At 57.8% G+C, this 25235-nt stretch overlaps 1 protein-coding gene across 1 annotated transcript in view; it reads right to left on the reverse strand.

Moving 5' to 3' along the window:
- The window catches only part of LOC140472021 (uncharacterized), a 75602-nt gene extending 50801 nt beyond the window's left edge, over positions 1-24801 (reverse strand). Inside the window, exons 1-7 of the mRNA XM_072567460.1 lie at positions 24644-24801; positions 22201-22368; positions 20781-20936; positions 19561-19716; positions 19130-19282; positions 2009-2167; positions 118-279 (exon numbers count right to left, since the gene is read on the reverse strand). Coding sequence (XP_072423561.1) covers positions 118-279; positions 2009-2167; positions 19130-19282; positions 19561-19716; positions 20781-20936; positions 22201-22368; positions 24644-24749 — 1060 coding nt within the window. The 5' untranslated portion in view covers positions 24750-24801. The remainder of the gene's footprint in view (positions 1-117; positions 280-2008; positions 2168-19129; positions 19283-19560; positions 19717-20780; positions 20937-22200; positions 22369-24643) is intronic.
- Between the last annotated feature and the right edge of the window lie 434 nt (positions 24802-25235).

Consider the following 25235-nt stretch of genomic DNA (forward strand, 5'->3'; position numbering starts at 1 on the left):
AAAGAGAGGCAAAGGGAAATACACCACAGACACAAAGTGAGATATAAAGAAGCAAAGATCACAGTAGTGCCTCATACAGACAGGTTAAGCAGCCATTCCTTTTGGACCAGGAACTACCTCCATAAGACTTTCTGTAGAACGACAGGACACAACGTTTCTGACACCCAGCATCACAGCACCTTTGAGATCCAGCACAATCTTGGTCCGACTCACACACCTTCCCAAAAGTGGAGTTACACACACGGGCAAGATGGTCTGGGCGAGGGCACAGCCCGTCATCTTCCATTGGGAGAAAAGAGAGAGACAGAACCGCACGGGGTTAGACACAGAGTAAAGAACCCTCTGCACTGTCCCCATTAAACATTCCCAGGGACCGGGACAGCAGGGGGTTAGACACAGAGTAAAGAACCCTCTACACTGTCCCCATTAAACACTCCCAGGACAGGGACAGCAAGGGGTCAGACACAGAGTAAAGAACCCTCTACATTGTCCCCATTAAACACTCCCAGGACAGGGACACCATGCGGTTAGACACAGAGTAAAGAACCCTCTACATTGTCCCCATTAAACACTCCCAGGACAGGAACAGCACGGGGTTAGACACAGAGTAAAGAACCCTCTCCATTGTCCCCATTAAACACTTCCAGGACAGGGACAGCACGGGGTTAGACAGAGAGTAAAGAACACTCAACATTGTCCCCATTAAACACTCCCAGGACAGGGACACCACGGGGTTAGACACAGAGTAAAGAACCCTCTACATTGTCCCCATTAAACACTCCCAGGACAGGGACACCACGGGGTAAGACACAGAGTAAAGAACCCTCTACATTGTCCCCATTAAACACTCCCAGGACAGGGACAGCACGGGGTTAGACACAGAGTAAAGAACCCTCTACATTGTCCCCATTAAACACTCCCAGGACAGGGACACCACGGGGTTAGACACAGAGTAAAGAACCCTCTACATTGTCCCCATTAAACACTCCCAGGACAGGGACAGCACGGGGTTAGACACAGAGTAAAGAACCCTCTACATTGTCCCCATTAAACACTCCCAGGACAGGGACACCATGGGGTTAGACACAGAGTAAAGAACCCTCTACATTGTTCCCATTAAACACTCCCAGGACAGGGACAGCACGGGGTTAGAAACAGAGTAAAGAACGATATACATTGTCCACATTAAACACTCCCAGGAAAGGGACCACACGGGGTTAGACACAGAGTAAAGAACCCTCTACATTGTCCCCATTAAACACTCCCAGGACAGGGGCAGAACGGGGTTAGACACAGAGTAAAGAACCCTCTACATTGTCCCCATTAAACACTCCCAGGACAGGGACAGCACGGGGTCAGATACAGAGTAAAGTTCACTTTGCACTCTCCGCACTAAACGCTCCCACGACAGGGACAGCATTGGGTTAGATGCAGAGTAAAGAACCCTCTACATAGTCCCCATTAAACACTCCCAGGACAGGGACACCACGGGGTTAGACACAGAGTAAAGAACCCTCTACATTGTCCCCATTAAACATTCCCAGGGACCGGGACACCACGGGGTTAGACACAGAGTAAAGAACCCTCCACACTGTCCCCATTAAACACTCTCAGGACAGGGACAGCATGGGGTTAGACACAGAGTAAAGAACCCTTTACATTGTCCCCATTAAACACTCCCAGGAAAGGGACACCACGGGGTTAGGTACAGAGGACAGCTTCCTCCACACTGTCCCACATCGAAGAACTGCAGTTCACGGACAGCATGGGGTCAGATGCAGAGTAAAGTTCACTTTGCACTCTCCGCACTAAACACTCCCAGGACAGGGACAGCATGGGGTTAGACACAGAGTAACGCTGCCTCTAACTCACCCCCATCAGACTCCCCAAGGACAGGGACAGCACATGGTGAGATACACATTGAAACATTGCTCTGTCCTGTCCCACACCACATCCATTCAGGAACACCAGATGAACAGTGAGTGAAGCTCAGACAAGAAGAACTCACCATTTCTGAAATGCCTGAGGACACATCTGTACCCACACGGGGTCATGCAGCACGTGCCCCATCTGCCACAGTCGCTCTCATTTCTACATTCCCTGCCCAGAGTTGTGTTACACACATAGCTAAGTTGACTTGGGCTTGAGCACTCTCCGGGTCTCTCACCTGGAAACACAACATTCCGATATAAGACTCGACTTACACACGAGAGGGGAGACCGACAGGGATTCCACATCAGGGATATATTTGCTGTTTTCAGGAGTTCCATGGTCCAGATAAATTTTTGGATCAATCTGGAGAGAAGGATTGACCACAGTCTACTCCCACCAGTCTCAGGCCATGTTTAGTCTGCTCCCTGCAGTCTCGGGACTCTCTCAGTCTGCTCCCTGCAGTCTCGGGACTCTCTCACTCGACTCCCTGCAGTCTCGGGACTCTCTCACTCTGCTCCCCACAGTCTCGGGACTCTCTCAGTCGGCTCCTGCAGTCTCGGGACTCTCTCAGTCTGCTCCCTGCAGTCTCGGGACTCTCTCAATCTGATCCCTGCAGTCTCGGGACTCTCTTAGTCTGCTCCCTGTAGTCTTGGGTCTCTCTCACTCTACTCCCTGCAGTCTCGGGACTCTCTCAGTCTGCCCCCTGCAGTCTCGGGACTCTCTCACTCTGCTCCCTGCAGTCTCGGGACTCTCTCACTCTGCTCCCTGCAGTCTCGGGACTCTCTCACTCTGCTCCCCACAGTCTCGGGACTCTCTCACTCTACTCCCTGCAGTCTCAGGACTCTCTCACTCTGCTCCCTGCAGTCTCGGGGCTCTCTCACTCTGGTCTCTGCAGTCTCGGGACTCTCTCACTCTGCTCCATGCAGTCTCGGAACTCTCTCACTCTGGTCTCTGCAGTCTCGGGACTCTCTCACTCTGCTCCCTGCAGTCTCGGGACTCTCTCACTCTGATCCCTGCAGTCTCGGGACTCTCTCACTCTGCTCCCTGCAGTCTCGGGACTCTCTCACTCTGCTCCCTGCAGTCTCGGGACTCTCTCACTCTGCTCCCCGCAGTCTCGGGACTCTCTCACTCTGCTCCCCGCAGTCTCGGGACTCTCTCACTCCGATCCCTGCAGTCTCGGGACTCTCTCACTCTGATCCCTGCAGTCTCGGGACTCTCTCACTCTGCTCCCTGCAGTCTCGGGTCTCCTTCACTCTGCTCCCTGCAGTCTCGGGACTCTCTCACTCTGATCCCTGCAGTCTCGGGACTCTCTCACTCTGCTCCCCACAGTCACGGGACTCTCTCAGTCTGCTCCCCGCAGTCTCGGGACTCTCTCTGTCTGCTCCCCGCAGTCTCGGAACTCTCTCACTCTGCTCCCTGCAGTCTCGGGACTCTCTCACTCTGGTCCCTGCAGTCTCGGAACTCTCTCACTCTGCTCCCCACAGTCTCGGGACTCTCTCACTCTGCTCCCTGCAGTCTCGGGACTCTCTCACTCTGCTCCCCACAGTCTCGGGACTCTCTCACTCTGCTCCCTGCAGTCTCGGGACTCTCTCACTCTGCTCCCTGCAGTCTCGGGACTCTCTCACTCTGCTCCCTGCAGTCTCGGAACTCTCTCTGTCTGCTCCCTGCAGTCTCGGGACTCTCTCACTCTGCTCCCTGCAGTCTCGGGACTCTCTCACTCTGCTCCCCACAGTCTCGGGACTCTCTCACTCTGCTCCCTGCAGTCTCGGGACTCTCTCACTCTGCTCCCTGCAGTCTCGGGACTCTCTCAGTCTGCTCCCTGCAGTCTCGGGACTCTCTCAGTCTGCTCCCAGCAGTCTTGGGACTCTCTCATTCTGCTCCCTGAAGTCTCGGGACTCTCTCACTCTGCTCCCTGCAGTCTTGAGACTCTCTCACTCTGCTCCCGACAGTCTCGGGACTCTCTCACTCTGCTCCCTGCAGTCTCGGGACTCTCTCAGTCTGCTCCCTGCAGTCTCGGGACTCTCTCAGTCGGCTCCCTGTAGTCTCGGGACTCTCTCACTCTGCTCCCCACAGTCTCGGGACTCTCTCACTCCGATCCCTGCAGTCTCGGGACTCTCTCACTCTGGTCCCTGCAGTCTCGGAACTCTCTCACTCCGATCCCTGCAGTCTCGGGACTCTCTCACTCTGCTCCCCACAGTCTCGGGACTCTCTCACTCCGATCCCTGCAGTCTCGGGACTCTCTCAATCTGGTCCCTGCAGTCTCGGAACTCTCTCACTCTACTCCCTGAAGTCTCGGGACTCTCTCACTCTGCTCCCTGCAGTCTCGGGACTCTCTCACTCTGCTCCCTGCAGTCTCGGGACTCTCTCACTCTGCTCCCTGCAGTCTCGGGACTCTCTCTCTGTCTACTCCCTGCAGTCTCGGGACTCTCTCAGTCTGCTCCCCGCAGTCTCGGGACTCTCTCAGTCTGCTCCCCGCAGTCTCGGGACTCTCTCAGTCTGCTCCCTGCAGTCTCGGGACTCTCTCACTCTGCTCCCTGCAGTCTCGGGACTCTCTCACTCTGCTCCCTGCAGTCTCGGGGCTCTCTCAGTCTGCTCCCCGCAGTCTCGGGACTCTCTCACTCTGCTCCCTGCAGTCTCGGGACTCTCTCAGTCTGCTCCCTACAGTCTCGGGACTCTCTCACTCTGCTCCCTGTAGTCTCGGGACTCTCTCACTCTGCTCCCTGCAGTCTCGGGACTCTCTCACTCTGCTCCCCGCAGTCTCGGGACTCTCTCACTCTGATCCCTGCAGTCTCGGGACTCTCTCACTCTGCTCCCTGCAGTCTCGGGACTCTCTCAGTCTGCTCCCTACAGTCTCGGGACTCTCTCAGTCTGCTCCCTGCAGTCTCGGGACTCTCTCACTCTGGTCACTGCAGTCTCGGGACTCTCTCACTCTGGTCTCTGCAGTCTCGGGACTCTCTCACTCTGCTCCATGTAGTCTCGGGTCTCTCTCAGTCTGCTTCCTGCAGTCTCGGGACTCTCTCAGACTGCGCCCTGCAGTCTCGGGACTCTCTCAGTCTGCTCCCTACAGTCTCGGGACTCTCTCACTCTGCTCCCTGCAGTCTCGGGACTCTCTCACTCTGCTCCCCACAGTCTCGGGACTCTCTCTCTGTCTACTCCCTGCAGTCTCGGGACTCTCTCAGTCTGCTCCCTGCAGTCTCGGGACTCTCTCACTCTGCTCCCTGCAGTCTTGGGACTCTCTCACTCTGCTCCCCGCAGTCTCGGGACTCTCTCACTCTGATCCCCACAGTCTCGGGACTCTCTCAGTCTGCTCCCTGCCGTCTCGGGACTCTCTCAGTCTGCTCCCTGCAGTCTCGGGACTCTCTCTGTCTGCTCCCTGCATTCTCGGGACTCTCTCACTCTGGTCCCTGCAGTCTCGGAACTCTCTCACTCTACTCCCTGAAGTCTCGGGACTCTCTCACTCTGCTCCCTGTAGTCTCGGGACTCTCTCACTCTGCTCCCTGCAGTCTCGGGACTCTCTCACTCTGCTCCCTGCAGTCACGGGACTCTCTCACTCTGGTCACTGCAGTCTCGGGACTCTCTCACTCTGGTCCCTGCAGTCTCGGAACTCTCTCACTCTACTCCCTGAAGTCTCGGGACTCTCTCACTCTGCTCCCTGTAGTCTCGGGACTCTCTCACTCTGCTCCCTGCAGTCTCGGGACTCTCTCACTCTGCTCCCTGCAGTCTCGGGACTCTCTCACTCTGCTCCCTGCAGTCTCGGGACTCTCTCACTCTGCTACCTGCAGTCTCGGGACTCTCTCACTCTGCTCCCTGCAGTCTCGGGGCTCTCTCACTCTGATCCCTGCAGTCTCGGGACTCTCTCACTCTGCTCCCTGCAGTCTCGGGACTCTCTCAGTCTGCTCCCTGCAGTCTCGGGACTCTCTCAGTCTGCTCCCTGCAGTCTCGGGACTCTCTCAGTCTGCTCCCTGCAGTCTCGGGACTCTCTCAGTCTGCTCCCTGCAGTCTCGGGACTCTCTCAGTCTGCTCCCTGCAGTCTCGGGACTCTCTCAGTCTGCTCCCTGCAGTCTCGGGACTCTCTCACTCTGCTCCCCGCAGTCTCGGGACTCTCTCAGTCTGCTCCCTGCAGTCTCCGGACTCTCTCAGTCTGTTCCCTGCAGTCTCGGGACTCTCTCAGTCTGCTCCCCACAGTCTCGGGACTCTCTCACTCTGCTCCCTGCAGTCTCGGGACTCTCTCACTCTGCTCCCCGCAGTCTCGGGACTCTCTCAGTCTGCTCCCTGCAGTCTCAGGACTCTCTCAGTCTGCTCCCCGCAGTCTGGGGACTCTCTCACTCTACTCCCTGCAGTCTCAGGACTCTCTCACTCTGCTCCCTGCAGTCTCGGGGCTCTCTCACTCTGGTCTCTGCAGTCTCGGGACTCTCTCACTCTGCTCCATGCAGTCTCGGAACTCTCTCACTCTGGTCTCTGCAGTCTCGGGACTCTCTCACTCTGCTCCCTGCAGTCTCGGGACTCTCTCACTCTGATCCCTGCAGTCTCGGGACTCTCTCACTCTGCTCCCTGCAGTCTCGGGACTCTCTCACTCTGCTCCCTGCAGTCTCGGGACTCTCTCACTCTGCTCCCCGCAGTCTCGGGACTCTCTCACTCTGCTCCCCGCAGTCTCGGGACTCTCTCACTCCGATCCCTGCAGTCTCGGGACTCTCTCACTCTGATCCCTGCAGTCTCGGGACTCTCTCACTCTGCTCCCTGCAGTCTCGGGTCTCCTTCACTCTGCTCCCTGCAGTCTCGGGACTCTCTCACTCTGATCCCTGCAGTCTCGGGACTCTCTCACTCTGCTCCCCACAGTCACGGGACTCTCTCAGTCTGCTCCCCGCAGTCTCGGGACTCTCTCTGTCTGCTCCCCGCAGTCTCGGAACTCTCTCACTCTGCTCCCTGCAGTCTCGGGACTCTCTCACTCTGGTCCCTGCAGTCTCGGAACTCTCTCACTCTGCTCCCCACAGTCTCGGGACTCTCTCACTCTGCTCCCTGCAGTCTCGGGACTCTCTCACTCTGCTCCCCACAGTCTCGGGACTCTCTCACTCTGCTCCCTGCAGTCTCGGGACTCTCTCACTCTGCTCCCTGCAGTCTCGGGACTCTCTCACTCTGCTCCCTGCAGTCTCGGAACTCTCTCTGTCTGCTCCCTGCAGTCTCGGGACTCTCTCACTCTGCTCCCTGCAGTCTCGGGACTCTCTCACTCTGCTCCCCACAGTCTCGGGACTCTCTCACTCTGCTCCCTGCAGTCTCGGGACTCTCTCACTCTGCTCCCTGCAGTCTCGGGACTCTCTCAGTCTGCTCCCTGCAGTCTCGGGACTCTCTCAGTCTGCTCCCAGCAGTCTCGGGACTCTCTCATTCTGCTCCCTGAAGTCTCGGGACTCTCTCACTCTGCTCCCTGCAGTCTTGAGACTCTCTCACTCTGCTCCCGACAGTCTCGGGACTCTCTCACTCTGCTCCCTGCAGTCTCGGGACTCTCTCAGTCTGCTCCCTGCAGTCTCGGGACTCTCTCAGTCGGCTCCCTGTAGTCTCGGGACTCTCTCACTCTGCTCCCCACAGTCTCGGGACTCTCTCACTCCGATCCCTGCAGTCTCGGGACTCTCTCACTCTGGTCCCTGCAGTCTCGGAACTCTCTCACTCCGATCCCTGCAGTCTCGGGACTCTCTCACTCTGCTCCCCACAGTCTCGGGACTCTCTCACTCCGATCCCTGCAGTCTCGGGACTCTCTCACTCTGGTCCCTGCAGTCTCGGAACTCTCTCACTCTACTCCCTGAAGTCTCGGGACTCTCTCACTCTGCTCCCTGCAGTCTCGGGACTCTCTCACTCTGCTCCCTGCAGTCTCGGGACTCTCTCACTCTGCTCCCTGCAGTCTCGGGACTCTCTCTCTGTCTACTCCCTGCAGTCTCGGGACTCTCTCAGTCTGCTCCCCGCAGTCTCGGGACTCTCTCAGTCTGCTCCCCGCAGTCTCGGGACTCTCTCAGTCTGCTCCCTGCAGTCTCGGGACTCTCTCACTCTGCTCCCTGCAGTCTCGGGACTCTCTCACTCTGCTCCCTGCAGTCTCGGGGCTCTCTCAGTCTGCTCCCCGCAGTCTCGGGACTCTCTCACTCTGCTCCCTGCAGTCTCGGGACTCTCTCAGTCTGCTCCCTACAGTCTCGGGACTCTCTCACTCTGCTCCCTGTAGTCTCGGGACTCTCTCACTCTGCTCCCTGCAGTCTCGGGACTCTCTCACTCTGCTCCCCGCAGTCTCGGGACTCTCTCACTCTGATCCCTGCAGTCTCGGGACTCTCTCACTCTGCTCCCTGCAGTCTCGGGACTCTCTCAGTCTGCTCCCTACAGTCTCGGGACTCTCTCAGTCTGCTCCCTGCAGTCTCGGGACTCTCTCACTCTGGTCACTGCAGTCTCGGGACTCTCTCACTCTGGTCTCTGCAGTCTCGGGACTCTCTCACTCTGCTCCATGTAGTCTCGGGTCTCTCTCAGTCTGCTTCCTGCAGTCTCGGGACTCTCTCAGACTGCGCCCTGCAGTCTCGGGACTCTCTCAGTCTGCTCCCTACAGTCTCGGGACTCTCTCACTCTGCTCCCTGCAGTCTCGGGACTCTCTCACTCTGCTCCCCACAGTCTCGGGACTCTCTCTCTGTCTACTCCCTGCAGTCTCGGGACTCTCTCAGTCTGCTCCCTGCAGTCTCGGGACTCTCTCACTCTGCTCCCTGCAGTCTTGGGACTCTCTCACTCTGCTCCCCGCAGTCTCGGGACTCTCTCACTCTGATCCCCACAGTCTCGGGACTCTCTCAGTCTGCTCCCTGCCGTCTCGGGACTCTCTCAGTCTGCTCCCTGCAGTCTCGGGACTCTCTCTGTCTGCTCCCTGCATTCTCGGGACTCTCTCACTCTGGTCCCTGCAGTCTCGGAACTCTCTCACTCTACTCCCTGAAGTCTCGGGACTCTCTCACTCTGCTCCCTGTAGTCTCGGGACTCTCTCACTCTGCTCCCTGCAGTCTCGGGACTCTCTCACTCTGCTCCCTGCAGTCACGGGACTCTCTCACTCTGGTCACTGCAGTCTCGGGACTCTCTCACTCTGGTCCCTGCAGTCTCGGAACTCTCTCACTCTACTCCCTGAAGTCTCGGGACTCTCTCACTCTGCTCCCTGTAGTCTCGGGACTCTCTCACTCTGCTCCCTGCAGTCTCGGGACTCTCTCACTCTGCTCCCTGCAGTCTCGGGACTCTCTCACTCTGCTCCCTGCAGTCTCGGGACTCTCTCACTCTGCTACCTGCAGTCTCGGGACTCTCTCACTCTGCTCCCTGCAGTCTCGGGGCTCTCTCACTCTGATCCCTGCAGTCTCGGGACTCTCTCACTCTGCTCCCTGCAGTCTCGGGACTCTCTCAGTCTGCTCCCTGCAGTCTCGGGACTCTCTCAGTCTGCTCCCTGCAGTCTCGGGACTCTCTCAGTCTGCTCCCTGCAGTCTCGGGACTCTCTCAGTCTGCTCCCTGCAGTCTCGGGACTCTCTCAGTCTGCTCCCTGCAGTCTCGGGACTCTCTCAGTCTGCTCCCTGCAGTCTCGGGACTCTCTCACTCTGCTCCCCGCAGTCTCGGGACTCTCTCAGTCTGCTCCCTGCAGTCTCCGGACTCTCTCAGTCTGTTCCCTGCAGTCTCGGGACTCTCTCAGTCTGCTCCCCACAGTCTCGGGACTCTCTCACTCTGCTCCCTGCAGTCTCGGGACTCTCTCACTCTGCTCCCCGCAGTCTCGGGACTCTCTCAGTCTGCTCCCTGCAGTCTCAGGACTCTCTCAGTCTGCTCCCCGCAGTCTGGGGACTCTCTCAGTCTGCTCCCTGCAGTCTCAGGACTCTCTCAGTCTGTTCCCTGCAGTCTCGGGACTCTCTCACTCTGGTCTCTGCAGTCTCGGGACTCTCTCACTCTGCTCCCTGCAGTCTCCGGACTCTCTCAGTCTGTTCCCTGCAGTCTCGGGACTCTCTCACTCTGCTCCCCACAGTCTCGGGACTCTCTCAGTCTGATCCCTGCAGTCTCGGGACTCTCTCACTCTGCTCCCTGCAGTCTCGGGACTCTCTCAGACTGCGCTCTGCAGTCTCGCGTCTCTCTCACTCTGCTCCCCGCAGTCTCGGGACTCTCTCACTCTGCTCCCTGCAGTCTCGGGACTCTCTCACTCTGCTCCCCGCAGTCTCGGGACTCTCTCATTCTGCTCCCTGAAGCCTCGGGACTCTCTCACTCTGCTCCCTGCAGTCTTGGGACTCTCTCACTCTGCTCCCCACAGTCTCGGGACTCTCTCACTCTGCTCCTTGCAGTCTCGGGACTCTCTATGTCTGCTCCCTGCAGTCTCGGGACTCTCACACTCTGCTCCCCACAGTCTCGGGACTCTCTCACTCTGGTCCCTGCAGTCTCGGGACTCTCTCAGTCTGCTCCCTGCAGTCTCGGAACTCTCTCAGTCGGCTCCCTGCAGTCTCGGGACTCTCTCACTCCGATCCCTGCAGTCTCGGGACTCTCTCACTCTGGTCCCTGCAGTCTCGGGACTCTCTCAGTCTGCTCCCTGCAGTCTCGGAACTCTCTCAGTCGGCTCCCTGCAGTCTCGGGACTCTCTCACTCCGATCCCTGCATTCTCGGGACTCTCTCACTCTGGTCCCTGCAGTCTCGGGACTCTCTCACTCTGCTCCCTGTTATCTCGGGACTCTCTCACTCTGCTCCCTGCAGTCTCGGGACTCTCTCACTCTGCTCCCCGCAGTCTCGGGACTCTCTCAGTCTGCTCCCTGCAGTCTCGGGACTCTCTCACTCTGCTCCCTGCAGTCTCGGGACTCTCTCACTCTGCTCCCTGCAGTCTCGGAACTCTCTCACTCTACTCCCTGAAGTCTCGGGACTCTCTCACTCTGCTCCCTGTAGTCTCGGGACTCTCTCACTCTGCTCCCTGCAGTCTCGGGACTCTCTCACTCTGCTCCCTGCAGTCTCGGGACTGTCTCACTCTGCTCCCTGCAGTCTCGGGACTCTCTCTCTGTCTACTCCCTGCAGTCTCGGGACTCTCTCAGTCTGCTCCCCGCAGTCTCGGGACTCTCTCACTCTGCTACCTGCAGTCTCGGGACTCTCTCACTCTGCTCCCTGCAGTCTCGGGACTCTCTCACTCTGCTCCCTGCAGTCTCGGGACTCTCTCAGTCTGCTCCCTGCAGTCTTGGGACTCTCTCAGTCTGCTTCCTGCAGTCTCGGGACTCTCTCAGTCTGCTCCCCGCAGTCTCGGGACTCTCTCAGTCTGCTCCCTGCAGTCTCGGGACTCTCTCACTCTGCTCCCTGCAGTCTCGGGACTCTCTCACTCTGATCCCTGCAGTCTCGGGACTCTCTCACTCTGCTCCCTGCAGTCTCGGGACTCTCTCTCTGTCTACTCCCTGCAGTCTCGGGACTCTCTCAGTCTGCTCCCCGCAGTCTCGGGACTCTCTCACTCTGCTCCCTGCAGTCTCGGGACTCTCTCACTCTGCTCCCTGCAGTCTTGGGACTCTCTCAGTCTGCTCCCTGCAGTCTTGGGACTCTCTCACTCTGCTCCCTGCAGTCTCGGGACTCTCTCAGTCTGCTCCCTGCAGTCTCGGGACTCTCTCACTCTGCTCCCTGCAGTCTCGGGACTCTCTCACTCTGCTCCCTGCAGTCTCGGGACTCTCTCACTCTGCTCCCTGCAGTCTCGGGACTCTCTCACTCTGCTCCCTGCCGTCTCGGGACTCTCTCAGTCTGCTCCCTGCAGTCTCGGGACTCTCTCAGTCTGCTCCCTGCAGTCTCGGGACTCTCTCACTCTGCTCCCCACAGTCTCGGGACTCTCTCACTCTGCTCCCTGCAGTCTCGGGACTCTCTCTCTGTCTACTCCCTGCAGTCTCGGGACTCTCTCAGTCTGCTCCCCGCAGTCTCGGGACTCTCTCACTCTGCTCCCTGCAGTCTCGGGACTCTCTCACTCTGCTCCCTGCAGTCTCGGGACTCTCTCAGTCTGCTCCCTGCAGTCTTGGGACTCTCTCAGTCTGCTTCCTGCAGTCTCGGGACTCTCTCAGACTGCGCCCTGCAGCCTCGCGTCTCTCTCACTCTGCTCCCTGCAGTCTCGGGACTCTCTCAGTCTGCTCCCTGCAGTCTCGGGACTCTCTCACTCTGCTCCCTGCAGTCTCGGGACTCTCTCAGTCTGCTCCCTACAGTCTCGGGACTCTCTCAGTCTGCTCCCTGCAGTCTCGGGACTCTCTCACTCTGCTCCCTGCAGTCTCGGGACTCTCTCACTCTGCTCCCTGCAGTCTCGGGACTCTCTCACTCTGCTCCCTGCAGTCTCGGGACTCTCTCACTCTGCCCCCTGCAGTCTCGGGACTCTCTCACTCTGCTCCCCACAGTCTCGCGTCTCTCTCACTCTGCTCCCTGCAGATTCGGGACTCTCTCAGTCTGCTCCCTGCAGTCTCGGGACTCTCTCACTCTGCTCCCTGCAGTCTCGGGACTCTCTCAGTCTGCTCCCTGCAGTCTCGGGACTCTCTCACTCTGCTCCCTGCAGTCTCGGGACTCTATCAGTCTGCTCCCTGCAGTCTCGGGACTCTCTCACTCTGCTCCCCGCAGTCTCGGGACTCTCTCACTCTGCTCCCTGTAGTCTCGGGACTCTCCCACTCTGGTCCCTGCAGTCTCGGGACTCTCTCACTCTGCTCCCTGCAGTCTCGGGACTCTCTCACTCTGGTCACTGCAGTCTCGGGACTTTCTCACTCTGCTCCATGCAGTCTCGGGACTCTCTCAGTGGGCTCCCTGCAGTCTCGGGACTCTCTCAGTCTGCTCCCTGCAGTCTCGGGACTCTCTCACTCTGCTCCCCACAGTCACGGGACTCTCTCACTCTGCTCCCTGCAGTCTCGGGACTCTCTCAGTCTGCTCCCTGCAGTCTCGGGACTCTCTCAGTCTGCTCCCTGCAGTCTCGGGACTCTCTCAGTCTGCTCCCTGCAGTCTCGGGACTCTCTCACTCTGGTCCCTGCAGTCTCGGGACTCTCTCAGTCTGCTCCCTGCAGTCTCGGGACTCTCTCACTCTGCTCCCTGCAGTCTCGGGACTCTCTCACTCTGCTCCCTGCAGTCTCGGGACTCTCTCACTCTGCTCCCCACAGTCTCGGGACTCTCTCACTCTGCTCCCTGCAGTCTCGGGACTCTCTCAGTCTGATCCCTGCAGTCTCGGGACTCTCTCAGTCTACTCCCTGCAGTCTCGGGACTCTCTCTGTCTGCTCCCTGCAGTCTCGGAACTCTCTCAGTCGGCTCCCTGCAGTCTCGGGACTCTCTCACTCCGATCCCTGCAGTCTCGGGACTCTCTCACTCTGGTCCCTGCAGTCTCGGGACTCTCTCAGTCTGCTCCCTGCAGTCTCGGAACTCTCTCAGTCGGCTCCCTGCAGTCTCGGGACTCTCTCACTCCGATCCCTGCAGTCTCGGGACTCTCTCACTCTGGTCCCTGCAGTCTCGGGACTCTCTCAGTCTGCTCCCTGCAGTCTCGGGACTCTCTCACTCTGCTCCCTGCAGTCTTGGGACTCTCTCACTCTGCTCCCCGCAGTCTCGGGACTCTCTCACTCTGATCCCCACAGTCTCGGGACTCTCTCAGTCTGCTCCCTGCCGTCTCGGGACTCTCTCAGTCTGCTCCGTGCAGTCTCGGGACTCTCTCTGTCTGCTCCCTGCATTCTCGGGACTCTCTCACTCTGGTCCCTGCAGTCTCGGAACTCTCTCACTCTACTCCCTGAAGTCTCGGGACTCTCTCACTCTGCTCCCTGTAGTCTCGGGACTCTCTCACTCTGCTCCCTGCAGTCTCGGGACTCTCTCACTCTGCTCCCTGCAGTCACGGGACTCTCTCACTCTGGTCACTGCAGTCTCGGGACTCTCTCACTCTGGTCCCTGCAGTCTCAGAACTCTCTCACTCTACTCCCTGAAGTCTCGGGACTCTCTCACTCTGCTCCCTGTAGTCTCGGGACTCTCTCACTCTGCTCCCTGCAGTCTCGGGACTCTCTCACTCTGCTCCCTGCAGTCTCGGGACTCTCTCACTCTGCTCCCTGCAGTCTCGGGACTCTCTCACTCTGCTACCTGCAGTCTCGGGACTCTCTCACTCTGCTCCCTGCAGTCTCGGGGCTCTCTCACTCTGATCCCTGCAGTCTCGGGACTCTCTCACTCTGCTCCCTGCAGTCTCGGGACTCTCTCAGTCTGCTCCCTGCAGTCTCGGGACTCTCTCAGTCTGCTCCCTGCAGTCTCGGGACTCTCTCAGTCTGCTCCCTGCAGTCTCGGGACTCTCTCAGTCTGCTCCCTGCAGTCTCGGGACTCTCTCAGTCTGCTCCCTGCAGTCTCGGGACTCTCTCAGTCTGCTCTCTGCAGTCTCGGGACTCTCTCACTCTGCTCCCCGCAGTCTCGGGACTCTCTCAGTCTGCTCCCTGCAGTCTCCGGACTCTCTCAGTCTGTTCCCTGCAGTCTCGGGACTCTCTCAGTCTGCTCCCCACAGTCTCGGGACTCTCTCACTCTGCTCCCTGCAGTCTCGGGACTCTCTCACTCTGCTCCCCGCAGTCTCGGGACTCTCTCAGTCTGCTCCCTGCAGTCTCAGGACTCTCTCAGTCTGCTCCCCGCAGTCTCGGGACTCTCTCACTCTGGTCTCTGCAGTCTCGGGACTCTCTCACTCTGCTCCCTGCAGTCTCCGGACTCTCTCAGTCTGTTCCCTGCAGTCTCGGGACTCTCTCACTCTGCTCCCCACAGTCTCGGGACTCTCTCAGTCTGATCCCTGCAGTCTCGGGACTCTCTCACTCTGCTCCCTGCAGTCTCGGGACTCTCTCAGACTGCGCTCTGCAGTCTCGCGTCTCTCTCACTCTGCTCCCCGCAGTCTCGGGACTCTCTCACTCTGCTCCCTGCAGTCTCGGGACTCTCTCACTCTGCTCCCCGCAGTCTCGGGACTCTCTCATTCTGCTCCCTGAAGCCTCGGGACTCTCTCACTCTGCTCCCTGCAGTCTTGGGACTCTCTCACTCTGCTCCCCACAGTCTCGGGACTCTCTCACTCTGCTCCTTGCAGTCTCGGGACTCTCTATGTCTGCTCCCTGCAGTCTCGGGACTCTCACACTCTGCTCCCCACAGTCTCGGGACTCTCTCACTCTGGTCCCTGCAGTCTCGGGACTCTCTCAGTCTGCTCCCTGCAGTCTCGGAACTCTCTCAGTCGGCTCCCTGCAGTCTCGGGACTCTCTCACTCCGATCCCTGCAGTCTCGGGACTCTCTCACTCTGGTCCCTGCAGTCTCGGGACTCTCTCAGTCTGCTCCCTGCAGTCTCGGAACTCTCTCAGTCGGCTCCCTGCAGTCTCGGGACTCTCTCACTCCGATCCCTGCATTCTCGGGACTCTCTCACTCTGGTCCCTGCAGTCTCGGGACTCTCTCACTCTGCTCCCTGTAGTCTCGGGACTCTCTCACTCTGCTCCCTGCAGTCTCGGGACTCTCTCACTCTGCTCCCCGCAGTCTCGGGACTCTCTCAGTCTGCTCCCTGCAGTCTCGGGACTCTCTCACTCTGCTCCCTGCAGTCTCGGGACTCTCTCACTCTGCTCCCTGCAGTCTCGGAACTCTCTCACTCTACTCCCTGAAGTCTCGGGACTCTCTCACTCTGCTCCCTGTAGTCTCGGGACTCTCTCACTCTGCTCCCTGCAGTCTCGGGACTCTCTCACTCTGCTCCCTGCAGTCTCGGGACTGTCTCACTCTGCTCCCTGCAGTCTCGGGACTCTCTCTCTGTCTACTCCCTGCAGTCTCGGGACTCTCTCAGTCTGCTCCCCGCAGTCTCGGGACTCTCTCACTCTGCTACCTGCAGTCTCGGGACTCTCTCACTCTGCTCCCTGCAGTCTCGGGACTCTCTCACTCTGCTCCCTGCAGTCTCGGGACTCTCTCAGTCTGCTCCCTGCAGTCTTGGGACTCTCTCAGTCTGCTTCCTGCAGTCTCGGGACTCTCTCAGTCTGCTCCCCGCAGTCTCGGGACTCTCTCAGTCTGCTCCCTGCAGTCTCGGGACTCTCTCACTCTGCTCCCTGCAGTCTCGGGACTCTCTCACTCTGATCCCTGCAGTCTCGGGACTCTCTCACTCTGCTCCCTGCAGTCTCGGGACTCTCTCTCTGTCTACTCCCTGCAGTCTCGGGACTCTCTCAGTCTGCTCCCCGCAGTCTCGGGACTCTCTCACTCTGCTCCCTGCAGTCTCGGGACTCTCTCACTCTGCTCCCTGCAGTCTCGGGACTCTCTCAGTCTGCTCCCTGCAGTCTTGGGACTCTCTCACTCTGCTCCCTGCAGTCTCGGGACTCTCTCAGTCTGCTCCCTGCAGTCTCGGGACTCTCTCACTCTGCTCCCTGCAGTCTCGGGACTCTCTCACTCTGCTCCCTGCAGTCTCGGGACTCTCTCAGTCTGCTCCCTGCAGTCTCGGGACTCTCTCACTCTGCTCCCTGCAGTCTCGGGACTCTCTCACTCTGCTCCCTGCAGTCTCGGGACTCTCTCACTCTGCTCCCTGCAGTCTCGGGACTCTCTCAGTCTGCTCCCTGCAGTCTCGGGACTCTCAGTCTGCTCCCTGCAGTCTCGGGACTCTCTCACTCTGCTCCCCACAGTCTCGGGACTCTCTCACTCTGCTCCCTGCAGTCTCGGGACTCTCTCTCTGTCTACTCCCTGCAGTCTCGGGACTCTCTCAGTCTGCTCCCCGCAGTCTCGGGACTCTCTCACTCTGCTCCCTGCAGTCTCGGGACTCTCTCACTCTGCTCCCTGCAGTCTCGGGACTCTCTCAGTCTGCTCCCTGCAGTCTTGGGACTCTCTCAGTCTGCTTCCTGCAGTCTCGGGACTCTCTCAGACTGCGCCCTGCAGCCTCGCGTCTCTCTCACTCTGCTCCCTGCAGTCTCGGGACTCTCTCAGTCTGCTCCCTGCAGTCTCGGGACTCTCTCACTCTGCTCCCTGCAGTCTCGGGACTCTCTCAGTCTGCTCCCTACAGTCTCGGGACTCTCTCAGTCTGCTCCCTGCAGTCTCGGGACTCTCTCACTCTGCTCCCTGCAGTCTCGGGACTCTCTCACTCTGCTCCCTGCAGTCTCGGGACTCTCTCACTCTGCTCCCTGCAGTCTCGGGACTCTCTCACTCTGCCCCCTGCAGTCTCGGGACTCTCTCACTCTGCTCCCCACAGTCTCGCGTCTCTCTCACTCTGCTCCCTGCAGACTCGGGACTCTCTCAGTCTGCTCCCTGCAGTCTCGGGACTCTCTCACTCTGCTCCCTGCAGTCTCGGGACTCTCTCAGTCTGCTCCCTGCAGTCTCGGGACTCTCTCACTCTGCTCCCTGCAGTCTCGGGACTCTCTCAGTCTGCTCCCTGCAGTCTCGGGACTCTCTCACTCTGCTCCCCGCAGTCTCGGGACTCTCTCACTCTGCTCCCTGTAGTCTCGGGACTCTCTCACTCTGGTCCCTGCAGTCTCGGGACTCTCTCACTCTGCTCCCTGCAGTCTCGGGACTCTCTCACTCTGCTCCCTGCAGTCTCGGGACTTTCTCACTCTGCTCCATGCAGTCTCGGGACTCTCTCAGTGGGCTCCCTGCAGTCTCGGGACTCTCTCAGTCTGCTCCCTGCAGTCTCGGGACTCTCTCAGTCTGCTCTCTGCAGTCTCGGGACTCTCTCACTCTGCTCCCTGCAGTCTCGGGACTCTCTCAGTCTGCTCCCTGCAGTCTCGGGACTCTCTCAGTCTGCTCCCTGCAGTCTCGGGACTCTCTCAGTCTGCTCCCTGCAGTCTCGGGACTCTCTCACTCTGGTCCCTGCAGTCTCGGGACTCTCTCAGTCTGCTCCCTGCAGTCTCGGGACTCTCTCACTCTGCTCCCTGCAGTCTCGGGACTCTCTCACTCTGCTCCCTGCAGTCTCGGGACTCTCTCACTCTGCTCCCCACAGTCTCGGGACTCTCTCACTCTGCTCCCTGCAGTCTCGGGACTCTCTCAGTCTGATCCCTGCAGTCTCGGGACTCTCTCAGTCTACTCCCTGCAGTCTCGGGACTCTCTCTGTCTGCTCCCTGCAGTCTCGGGACTCTCTCTGTCTGCTCCCTGCAGTCTCGGGACTCTCTCAGTCTGCTCCCTGCAGTCTCGGGACTCTCTCACTCTGCTCCCTGCAGTCTCGGGACTCTCTCAGTCTGCTCCCTGCAGTCTCGGGACTCTCTCACTCTGCTCCCCACAGTCTCGCGTCTCTCTCACTCTGCTCCCTGCAGACTCGGGACTCTCTCAGTCTGCTCCCTGCAGTCTCGGGACTCTCTCACTCTGCTCCCTGCAGTCTCGGGACTCTCTCAGTCTGCTCCCTGCAGTCTCGGGACTCTCTCACTCTGCTCCCTGCAGTCTCGGGACTCTCTCAGTCTGCTCCCTGCAGTCTCGGGACTCTCTCACTCTGCTCCCCGCAGTCTCGGGACTCTCTCACTCTGCTCCCTGTAGTCTCGGGACTCTCTCACTCTGGTCCCTGCAGTCTCGGGACTCTCTCACTCTGCTCCCTGCAGTCTCGGGACTCTCTCACTCTGGTCACTGCAGTCTCGGGACTTTCTCACTCTGCTCCATGCAGTCTCGGGACTCTCTCAGTGGGCTCCCTGCAGTCTCGGGACTCTCTCAGTCTGCTCCCTGCAGTCTCGGGACTCTCTCAGTCTGCTCTCTGCAGTCTCGGGACTCTCTCACTCTGCTCCCTGCAGTCTCGGGACTCTCTCAGTCTGCTCCCTGCAGTCTCGGGACTCTCTCAGTCTGCTCCCTGCAGTCTCGGGACTCTCTCAGTCTGCTCCCTGCAGTCTCGGGACTCTCTCACTCTGGTCCCTGCAGTCTCGGGACTCTCTCAGTCTGCTCCCTGCAGTCTCGGGACTCTCTCACTCTGCTCCCTGCAGTCTCGGGACTCTCTCACTCTGCTCCCTGCAGTCTCGGGACTCTCTCACTCTGCTCCCCACAGTCTCGGGACTCTCTCACTCTGCTCCCTGCAGTCTCGGGACTCTCTCAGTCTGATCCCTGCAGTCTCGGGACTCTCTCAGTCTACTCCCTGCAGTCTCGGGACTCTCTCTGTCTGCTCCCTGCAGTCTCGGGACTCTCTCAGTCTGCTCCCTGCAGTCTCGGGACTCTCTCACTCTGCTCCCTGCAGTCTCGGGACTCTCTCAGTCTGTACCCTGCCGTCTCCGTTGTGCTGAACTATCTTGCCCCAGACCATTCCCCTGCTGACACTCTGTCAGACCCTAATCCTTACCTTGCCTGAATGAGGAGACACATTTCTTGCCACATCCAATCTCGCAGCACTGTTCATAGGAAGGACAATCATCATCATCCTCACAAGATCGAGTCTTGTTTTTGTTGCAGAGAAAAGACACACGTGAATGTTCTGGGCATTTCTTTCGCAAAACTGAAGGAGAGAATAAGGTTTCACTTGGTCAATTTGTTTACATACAGTGTAATGTTTCCATTGTCCTCTATCAAACACTCCCACGACACGGACAGTGGTATTAGATACAGAGTCATGGTTCCTCTACAGCGTCGACTCATCAAACACTACCAGGATAGAAACACCATGCTCATAGGTACAGTGTAAAGCTGACTCTACACTGCTCACATTGGTCCTCTTCAGCACATTCGGGATTATCACACAAACCTGTGGGAGGCACCGCGGTGATGGATACTCACATTTACTGATGAATGTTGGGACACATTTCCCACCGCAGCCCTTGGCCAGGCAGCACCTCTGCCACACGTCGCATTGCGTGTCGTTCTTGCAGTCTTTTCCCAGGGTCGTGTTGCACAACATCGTCAGCCTCCTTGCAATGGGACAGGTTCCGTTCTCTGTGAAGACAAACACAGGGAGATGGGGGACAGAATCAGACAACAAATCACTTGTGACTGTGGAATTAACAGATAAACACCCCACTCTCCCATCTCACTGACAGAATGGAGCCCAGTGCCTTGTGAAGGAAGCTGGGAATTGGAGAGAGGGTGGGACAACTCAGCCTTCACAACACTACTCCATGATCTGCCGCAGTATTCCAGACAGCTCACACACAATTCCTCTCTCGTGGCCTACAGTGGGAACAGAGAACAGGCTGAGGAGAGACAGACGACTTAACTGTGATGGAACAGAGGCATCAGACAGACCACAACATCCAAACAGGGAGTACTCATATTCCTGGAGAGTAGGATACTGTGTGGTTTGCACAACAATCCCTCCCTAACCCAGGGACAGGGATCGGGAACAGGATCCCTGTCTGTGTCACACCACAATCCCTCCCTAATCCAGGGACAGGGATCGGGAACAGGGTCCCTGTCTGTGTCACACCACAATCCCTCCCTAATCCAGGGACAGGGATCGGGAACAGGATCCCAGATTGTTTCACGCCACAATCCCTCCCTAACCCAGGGACAGGGATTGGGAACAGGATCCCTGTCTGTTTCACACCACAATCCCTCCCTAACCCAGGGACAGGGATTGGGAACACAAGATCCCTGTCTGTGTCACACCACAATCCCTCCCTAACCCAGGGACAGGGATTGGGAACACAAGATCCCTGTCTGTGTCACACCACAATCCCTCCCGAACCCAGGGACAGGGATTGGGAACAGGATCCCTGTCTGATTCACACCACAATCCCTCCCTAACACAGGGACAGGGATTGGGAACACAGGATCCCTGTCTGTGTCACACCACAATCCATCCCTTACCAGGTACAGGGATTAGAAGCGGGGTCCTGTTCTGCCGAGCCCCTATCCCTCGCTAACCTGGGAGGAGGGATCAGAGCCGGTATTCCAGGATGGCCTTGGGGAATCTGTACTCCCTGGATACTGTCTATGTCCGGCACATTGGATGTGTTTCCCTCTCTCACACACTCTCTCTCTCTCTCTCTCTTTCTCACCTCCAGTGAAACACTTTGGGATGCATTTCTTCCCACAGCCAGCATCACAACACGAGTGGTATCCATCACAGTCCCCGTTGTCATTACAGGAACGCCCGGTGCTGATCTGACAGAACATGGAGAGGGTGTCCTCCTCTGGGCACTGGTCAGCAGGCTCTGTCAATGGGAAGGTAGGACAGACACAGTTACAGAGTCCCACACAGGGCCCTTCACATACTCCTTCACAGCTTCCCCATCTGTTCCCCACCCTCCCCCCATTCCCAAACCAGGGAATGCTCATTCTACTGCCCACCCTCTGCAATAACCCTCTCACTTACTGTTGCTTCCCTCTTTCCCTCCAACTGCTCTCCTCCTCTGACAGCATCACTTTCCCCTTTCCATGGTGATAAACTCCTGAAAACGTTTTATCTCTTGGGTTTTCACATCCCTTTATCCCCTACCAGTTCCTCAATCTGTCAAGGTGCCTCCTCAACATCGCTCCTGTACCTGCCTCCACCACCCCCCGTGACAGCACTTTCCACATACTAACCACCCTGTGTGTTAAACAAACCTGCCTCCCACGGTCTCCCCTTTTACCCCAAATCTGTGCTCATTGACATTTCTGTCCTGGGAAAGTAAAACTGACCAGGCGATACATTCGGTTTGTAAGTGAGGAACCTTCTATCAGGTCGACTCTCATCCTTTCCATGTTCACGTGAAAACAAACCAGGCTTATTCGATCTCCCAAAACGCATCACCTCACATTTGCTCAGATTACACTCCATCTCTTCACCCAATCCTCTGGTCTATCTCCATCCTGCTCTGTCCTCGGGCAATCCTCCTTCGTATCCACAGCTACCCCTAACCTGCGTGACGATCACGAACATATTCATCGGGGGGGCCACCTTCATTCTCCTCCTATATATCTGATAAATGGCAAGGGGGTCACAGCACAAATCCCTGTGGGACACCACCGATCACGGTTCTCCAGTCCCTTTCACTGCTACTCTCTGTGCTTCTGTCACTAAGCCAGTTGTGGATCCATCTTACCAGCTCACTGTGTGTGGATCCCGTGTATATTCACCTTCTGTTCTGGCCTACCATGAGAGACCTTGTCAAAGGCCTTGTTACAATCCCTATCGACAACACCCACTGACCTGCCCTCACCAATCACCTTTCTCACTTTCTCAAAAATACAGGCTCAGTCAAGCTTGGGAGACACAGCCGTCCCTGTACAAAGCTACCTTTCCTGTTGCTAACAAGGCTATGTTTATCCCGGAATGCTGGAGTGGGACTTACAGCCCGGTGTCCACACCACAGCGGGTCTAGCCTGACAAAGCCCTGCCCTCCCATGCAAAGGAGACCCTGTCACTGAATGTGGGGGGATTATTGGTCCTCTGACCTGCTGGGGTAGCGTAGGTTCGGGGTGAGAGGGGCTTACTTCTCGCAAACCACTGTGACACACATCGAGGTCCACACTCCGTCTTACAGCACGATGCCCAGTGACCACAGGAATCGTCTCCATCGCAGGGAGCGGTGAAGTTCATCCGACAGACATAATGCAGTCTGGTCGTGTCCGGACATGTGGATCCTTGGCCTTTAGGAGACACTGAGAGAGAGAGAAAAACAGCTTTCACCACAACTGCTGATCCAACAGAGACCCTTCCCTGGGAAACATCTCTCACAGACAGCAGAGAAACTGGAGCTAGAGGGGGTGGCAGAGATAGGGAGAGGTTCAGGGGGGTTACAGACATAGGGAGGGGCTGTAGGGGGGTTACAGAGATAGGGAAGGGGTGTAGGGGGGTTACAGAGATAGGGAGGGAGGGGAGGGGGTTACAGAGGTAGGGAGGGGGTGTAGGGGGGTTACAGAGATAGGGAGGGGATGTAGGGGGGTTACAGAGACAGGGAGGGGGTGTAGGGGGGTTACAGAGATAGGGAGAGGGTGTAGGGGGGTTACAGAGACAGGGAGGGAGGGTAGGGGGTTACAGAGACAGGGAGGGGGTGTAGGGGGGTTACAGAGATAGGGAAGGGCTGTAGGGGGGTTACAGAGATAGAGACGGGGTGTAGGGGGGTTACAGAGATAGGGAGGAGGTGTAGGGGGTTTCAGAGATAGGGAGGGGATATAGGGGGGTTACAGAAATAGGGAGGGGGTGTAGGGGGTTACAGAGACAGGGAGGGGGTGTAGGGGGTTACAGAGATAGGGAGGGGGTGTAGGGGGGTTCCAGAGATAGGGAGGGGGTGTAGGGGGTTACAGAGGTAGGGAGGGGATGTAGGGGGTTACAGAGATAGGGAGGGAGTGTGGGGGCGTTACAGAGATAGGGAGGGGGTGTAGGGGGTTACAGAGACAGGGAGGGGGTGTAGGGGGTTACAGAGACAGGGAGGGGGTGTGGGGCTGGAGGGGTTTACACAGATAGGGAGGAGGTGTGGGGCTGGATGGAGTTACATGGTCCACAGGGATAGGGGGTGTAGGGGGTTACAGAGATCGGGAGGGGTGTAGGGGGGTTACAGAGATAGGGAGGGGGTGTGGGGCTGGAGGGAGTTACAGAGATAGGGAGGAGGTGTGGGGCTGGATGGAGTTACATGGTCCACAGGGATAGGGGGTGTCGGGGGTTACAGAGATAGGGAGGGGTTTAGGGGGGTTACAGAGATAGGGAGGGGTGTGGGGCTGGAGGGGGTTACAGAGATAGGGAGGAGGTGTGGGTCTGGAGGGGGTTACAGAGATAGGGAGGAGGTGTGGGGCTGGAAGGGGTTACAGAATCCACAGGGATAGGGGGGTGTAGGGGGGCGACAGAGATAGGGAGGGGGTGTCGGGGGTTACAGAGACAGGGAGGGGGTGTAGGGGGGTTACAGAGATAGGGAGGGGATGTGGGGGGGTTACAGAGACAGGCAGGGGTTATAGGGGGTTACAGAGACAGGGAGAGGGTGTGGGGCTGGAGGGGGTTACAGAGATAGGGAGGGGGTGTAGGGACTGGAGGGGGTTACACAGATAGGGAGGAGGTCTGGGGCTGGATTGGGTTACAGAGATAGGGTGGGGGTGTAGGGGCTTGAAAAGGTTGCAGAGATAGATCGTGGATGTAGGGGGTTACAGATATAGGGAGGAAGTGTCGGCTGGAGGGGGATACAGAGATAGGGAGGGGGTGTTGGGATTGGAGGAGGTTACACAGATAGGGAGGAGGTGTGGGGCTGGAGTGGCTTACAGAGATAGGGTGCGGGGTGTACAGGGTCACAGAGATAGGGAGGGGGTGCAGGAGCATGAGGAGGTTACAGGGATAGGGAGTGGGTGTAGGAGCTGGAGGGAGTTACAGAGATAGGGAGGGTGTGTATGGGCTGGGGGGAGTTACAGAGATAGGGCAGGTGTGTCGGTGCTGGAGGGAGTTCAGACATGGGAAGGGGGTGTAGCAGCTGGAGGAGGTTACAGAGATACTGAGGGCTGTAGGGGCTGGAGGAGGTGACAGAGATCGGGTTGGGGTTTCGGGGGCTGGCCAAGATTATGGAGATCGAGAGGGGTGTGCAGGAGTTCCCAGAATAAGCGAATGGTGCGGATCACGAGGTGGTGACACAGATGGTGAGGTGAGAGTTATCCAGGTCTGGATTTGAAGACAATAATGGGGTGTGTACAGCAGGAGGCAGTATTGCACAGCGTGCCATTGGGTGTTCCCAATCCTACATGGTGGTGTGTGAACCAGACTCAGGATTTGACACTCAGGGTTGGATGGGGGAACAGAGATCAGAGAGACTACAGTGGTTCACGATGAGCTGAACACCATGGAAGATGGGAATGGTGAGGTTAGTCAGGAGAGGAATGTGAGAATTGAGTCTGAGACAGACAGCTCTCTCCCACCCAGATACAGTGACATGGCTCTGAGGGGATCTTTCCTCCTTACCTCCAGGCTTGAAGCTCATGACACATCTCCTCCCACATCCAGTCTCACAACACTTTTGCCAGATATCACAGTCGTCATCAGTGGAACATTGAGATCCCAGTTTCATCTGACAAATGGGCTGGAGACGAGATTCTGCTGGACATTCAAAAACCTCCTCTGTGGGGACAACAAACAAATTATTCTTTCCCTGCCTGCTTAATCTTCACCATTGCCATCACATGATCGGTTAAATCATTTATCGAGTCATGGAGTCAGATAGCATAGAATCAGACTCCTCTGTCTGATCCCTCTGTCCCAACCAGAAAGCCCGAACTGCTCTGAGCCCATTTGCCAGCATTTGACCCATATCTCTAAACCCTTCCTATTCATGTACGCATCCAGATGCCTTTGAAATGGTGAAATTGTATTAGCCACCAATCACATCCTCTGGTAGCTCATTCCATACACGCACCACCCTCTGTGTGAAAAAGTTACTGCTCGGGTACTGAGTGGGGGAGAAAGAGTGGGAGTGAGGGGGGAAGGGGTGGGTGAGAGGGAAGGGTGCAGGTGTTTGGGGAATGAGGGGGGAAGAGAGGGCACTGGGAGACGATAG

The sequence above is a fragment of the Chiloscyllium punctatum genome, unplaced genomic scaffold (assembly GCF_047496795.1).
Source record: "Chiloscyllium punctatum isolate Juve2018m unplaced genomic scaffold, sChiPun1.3 scaffold_218, whole genome shotgun sequence".
Lineage (NCBI taxonomy): Eukaryota > Metazoa > Chordata > Chondrichthyes > Orectolobiformes > Hemiscylliidae > Chiloscyllium > Chiloscyllium punctatum.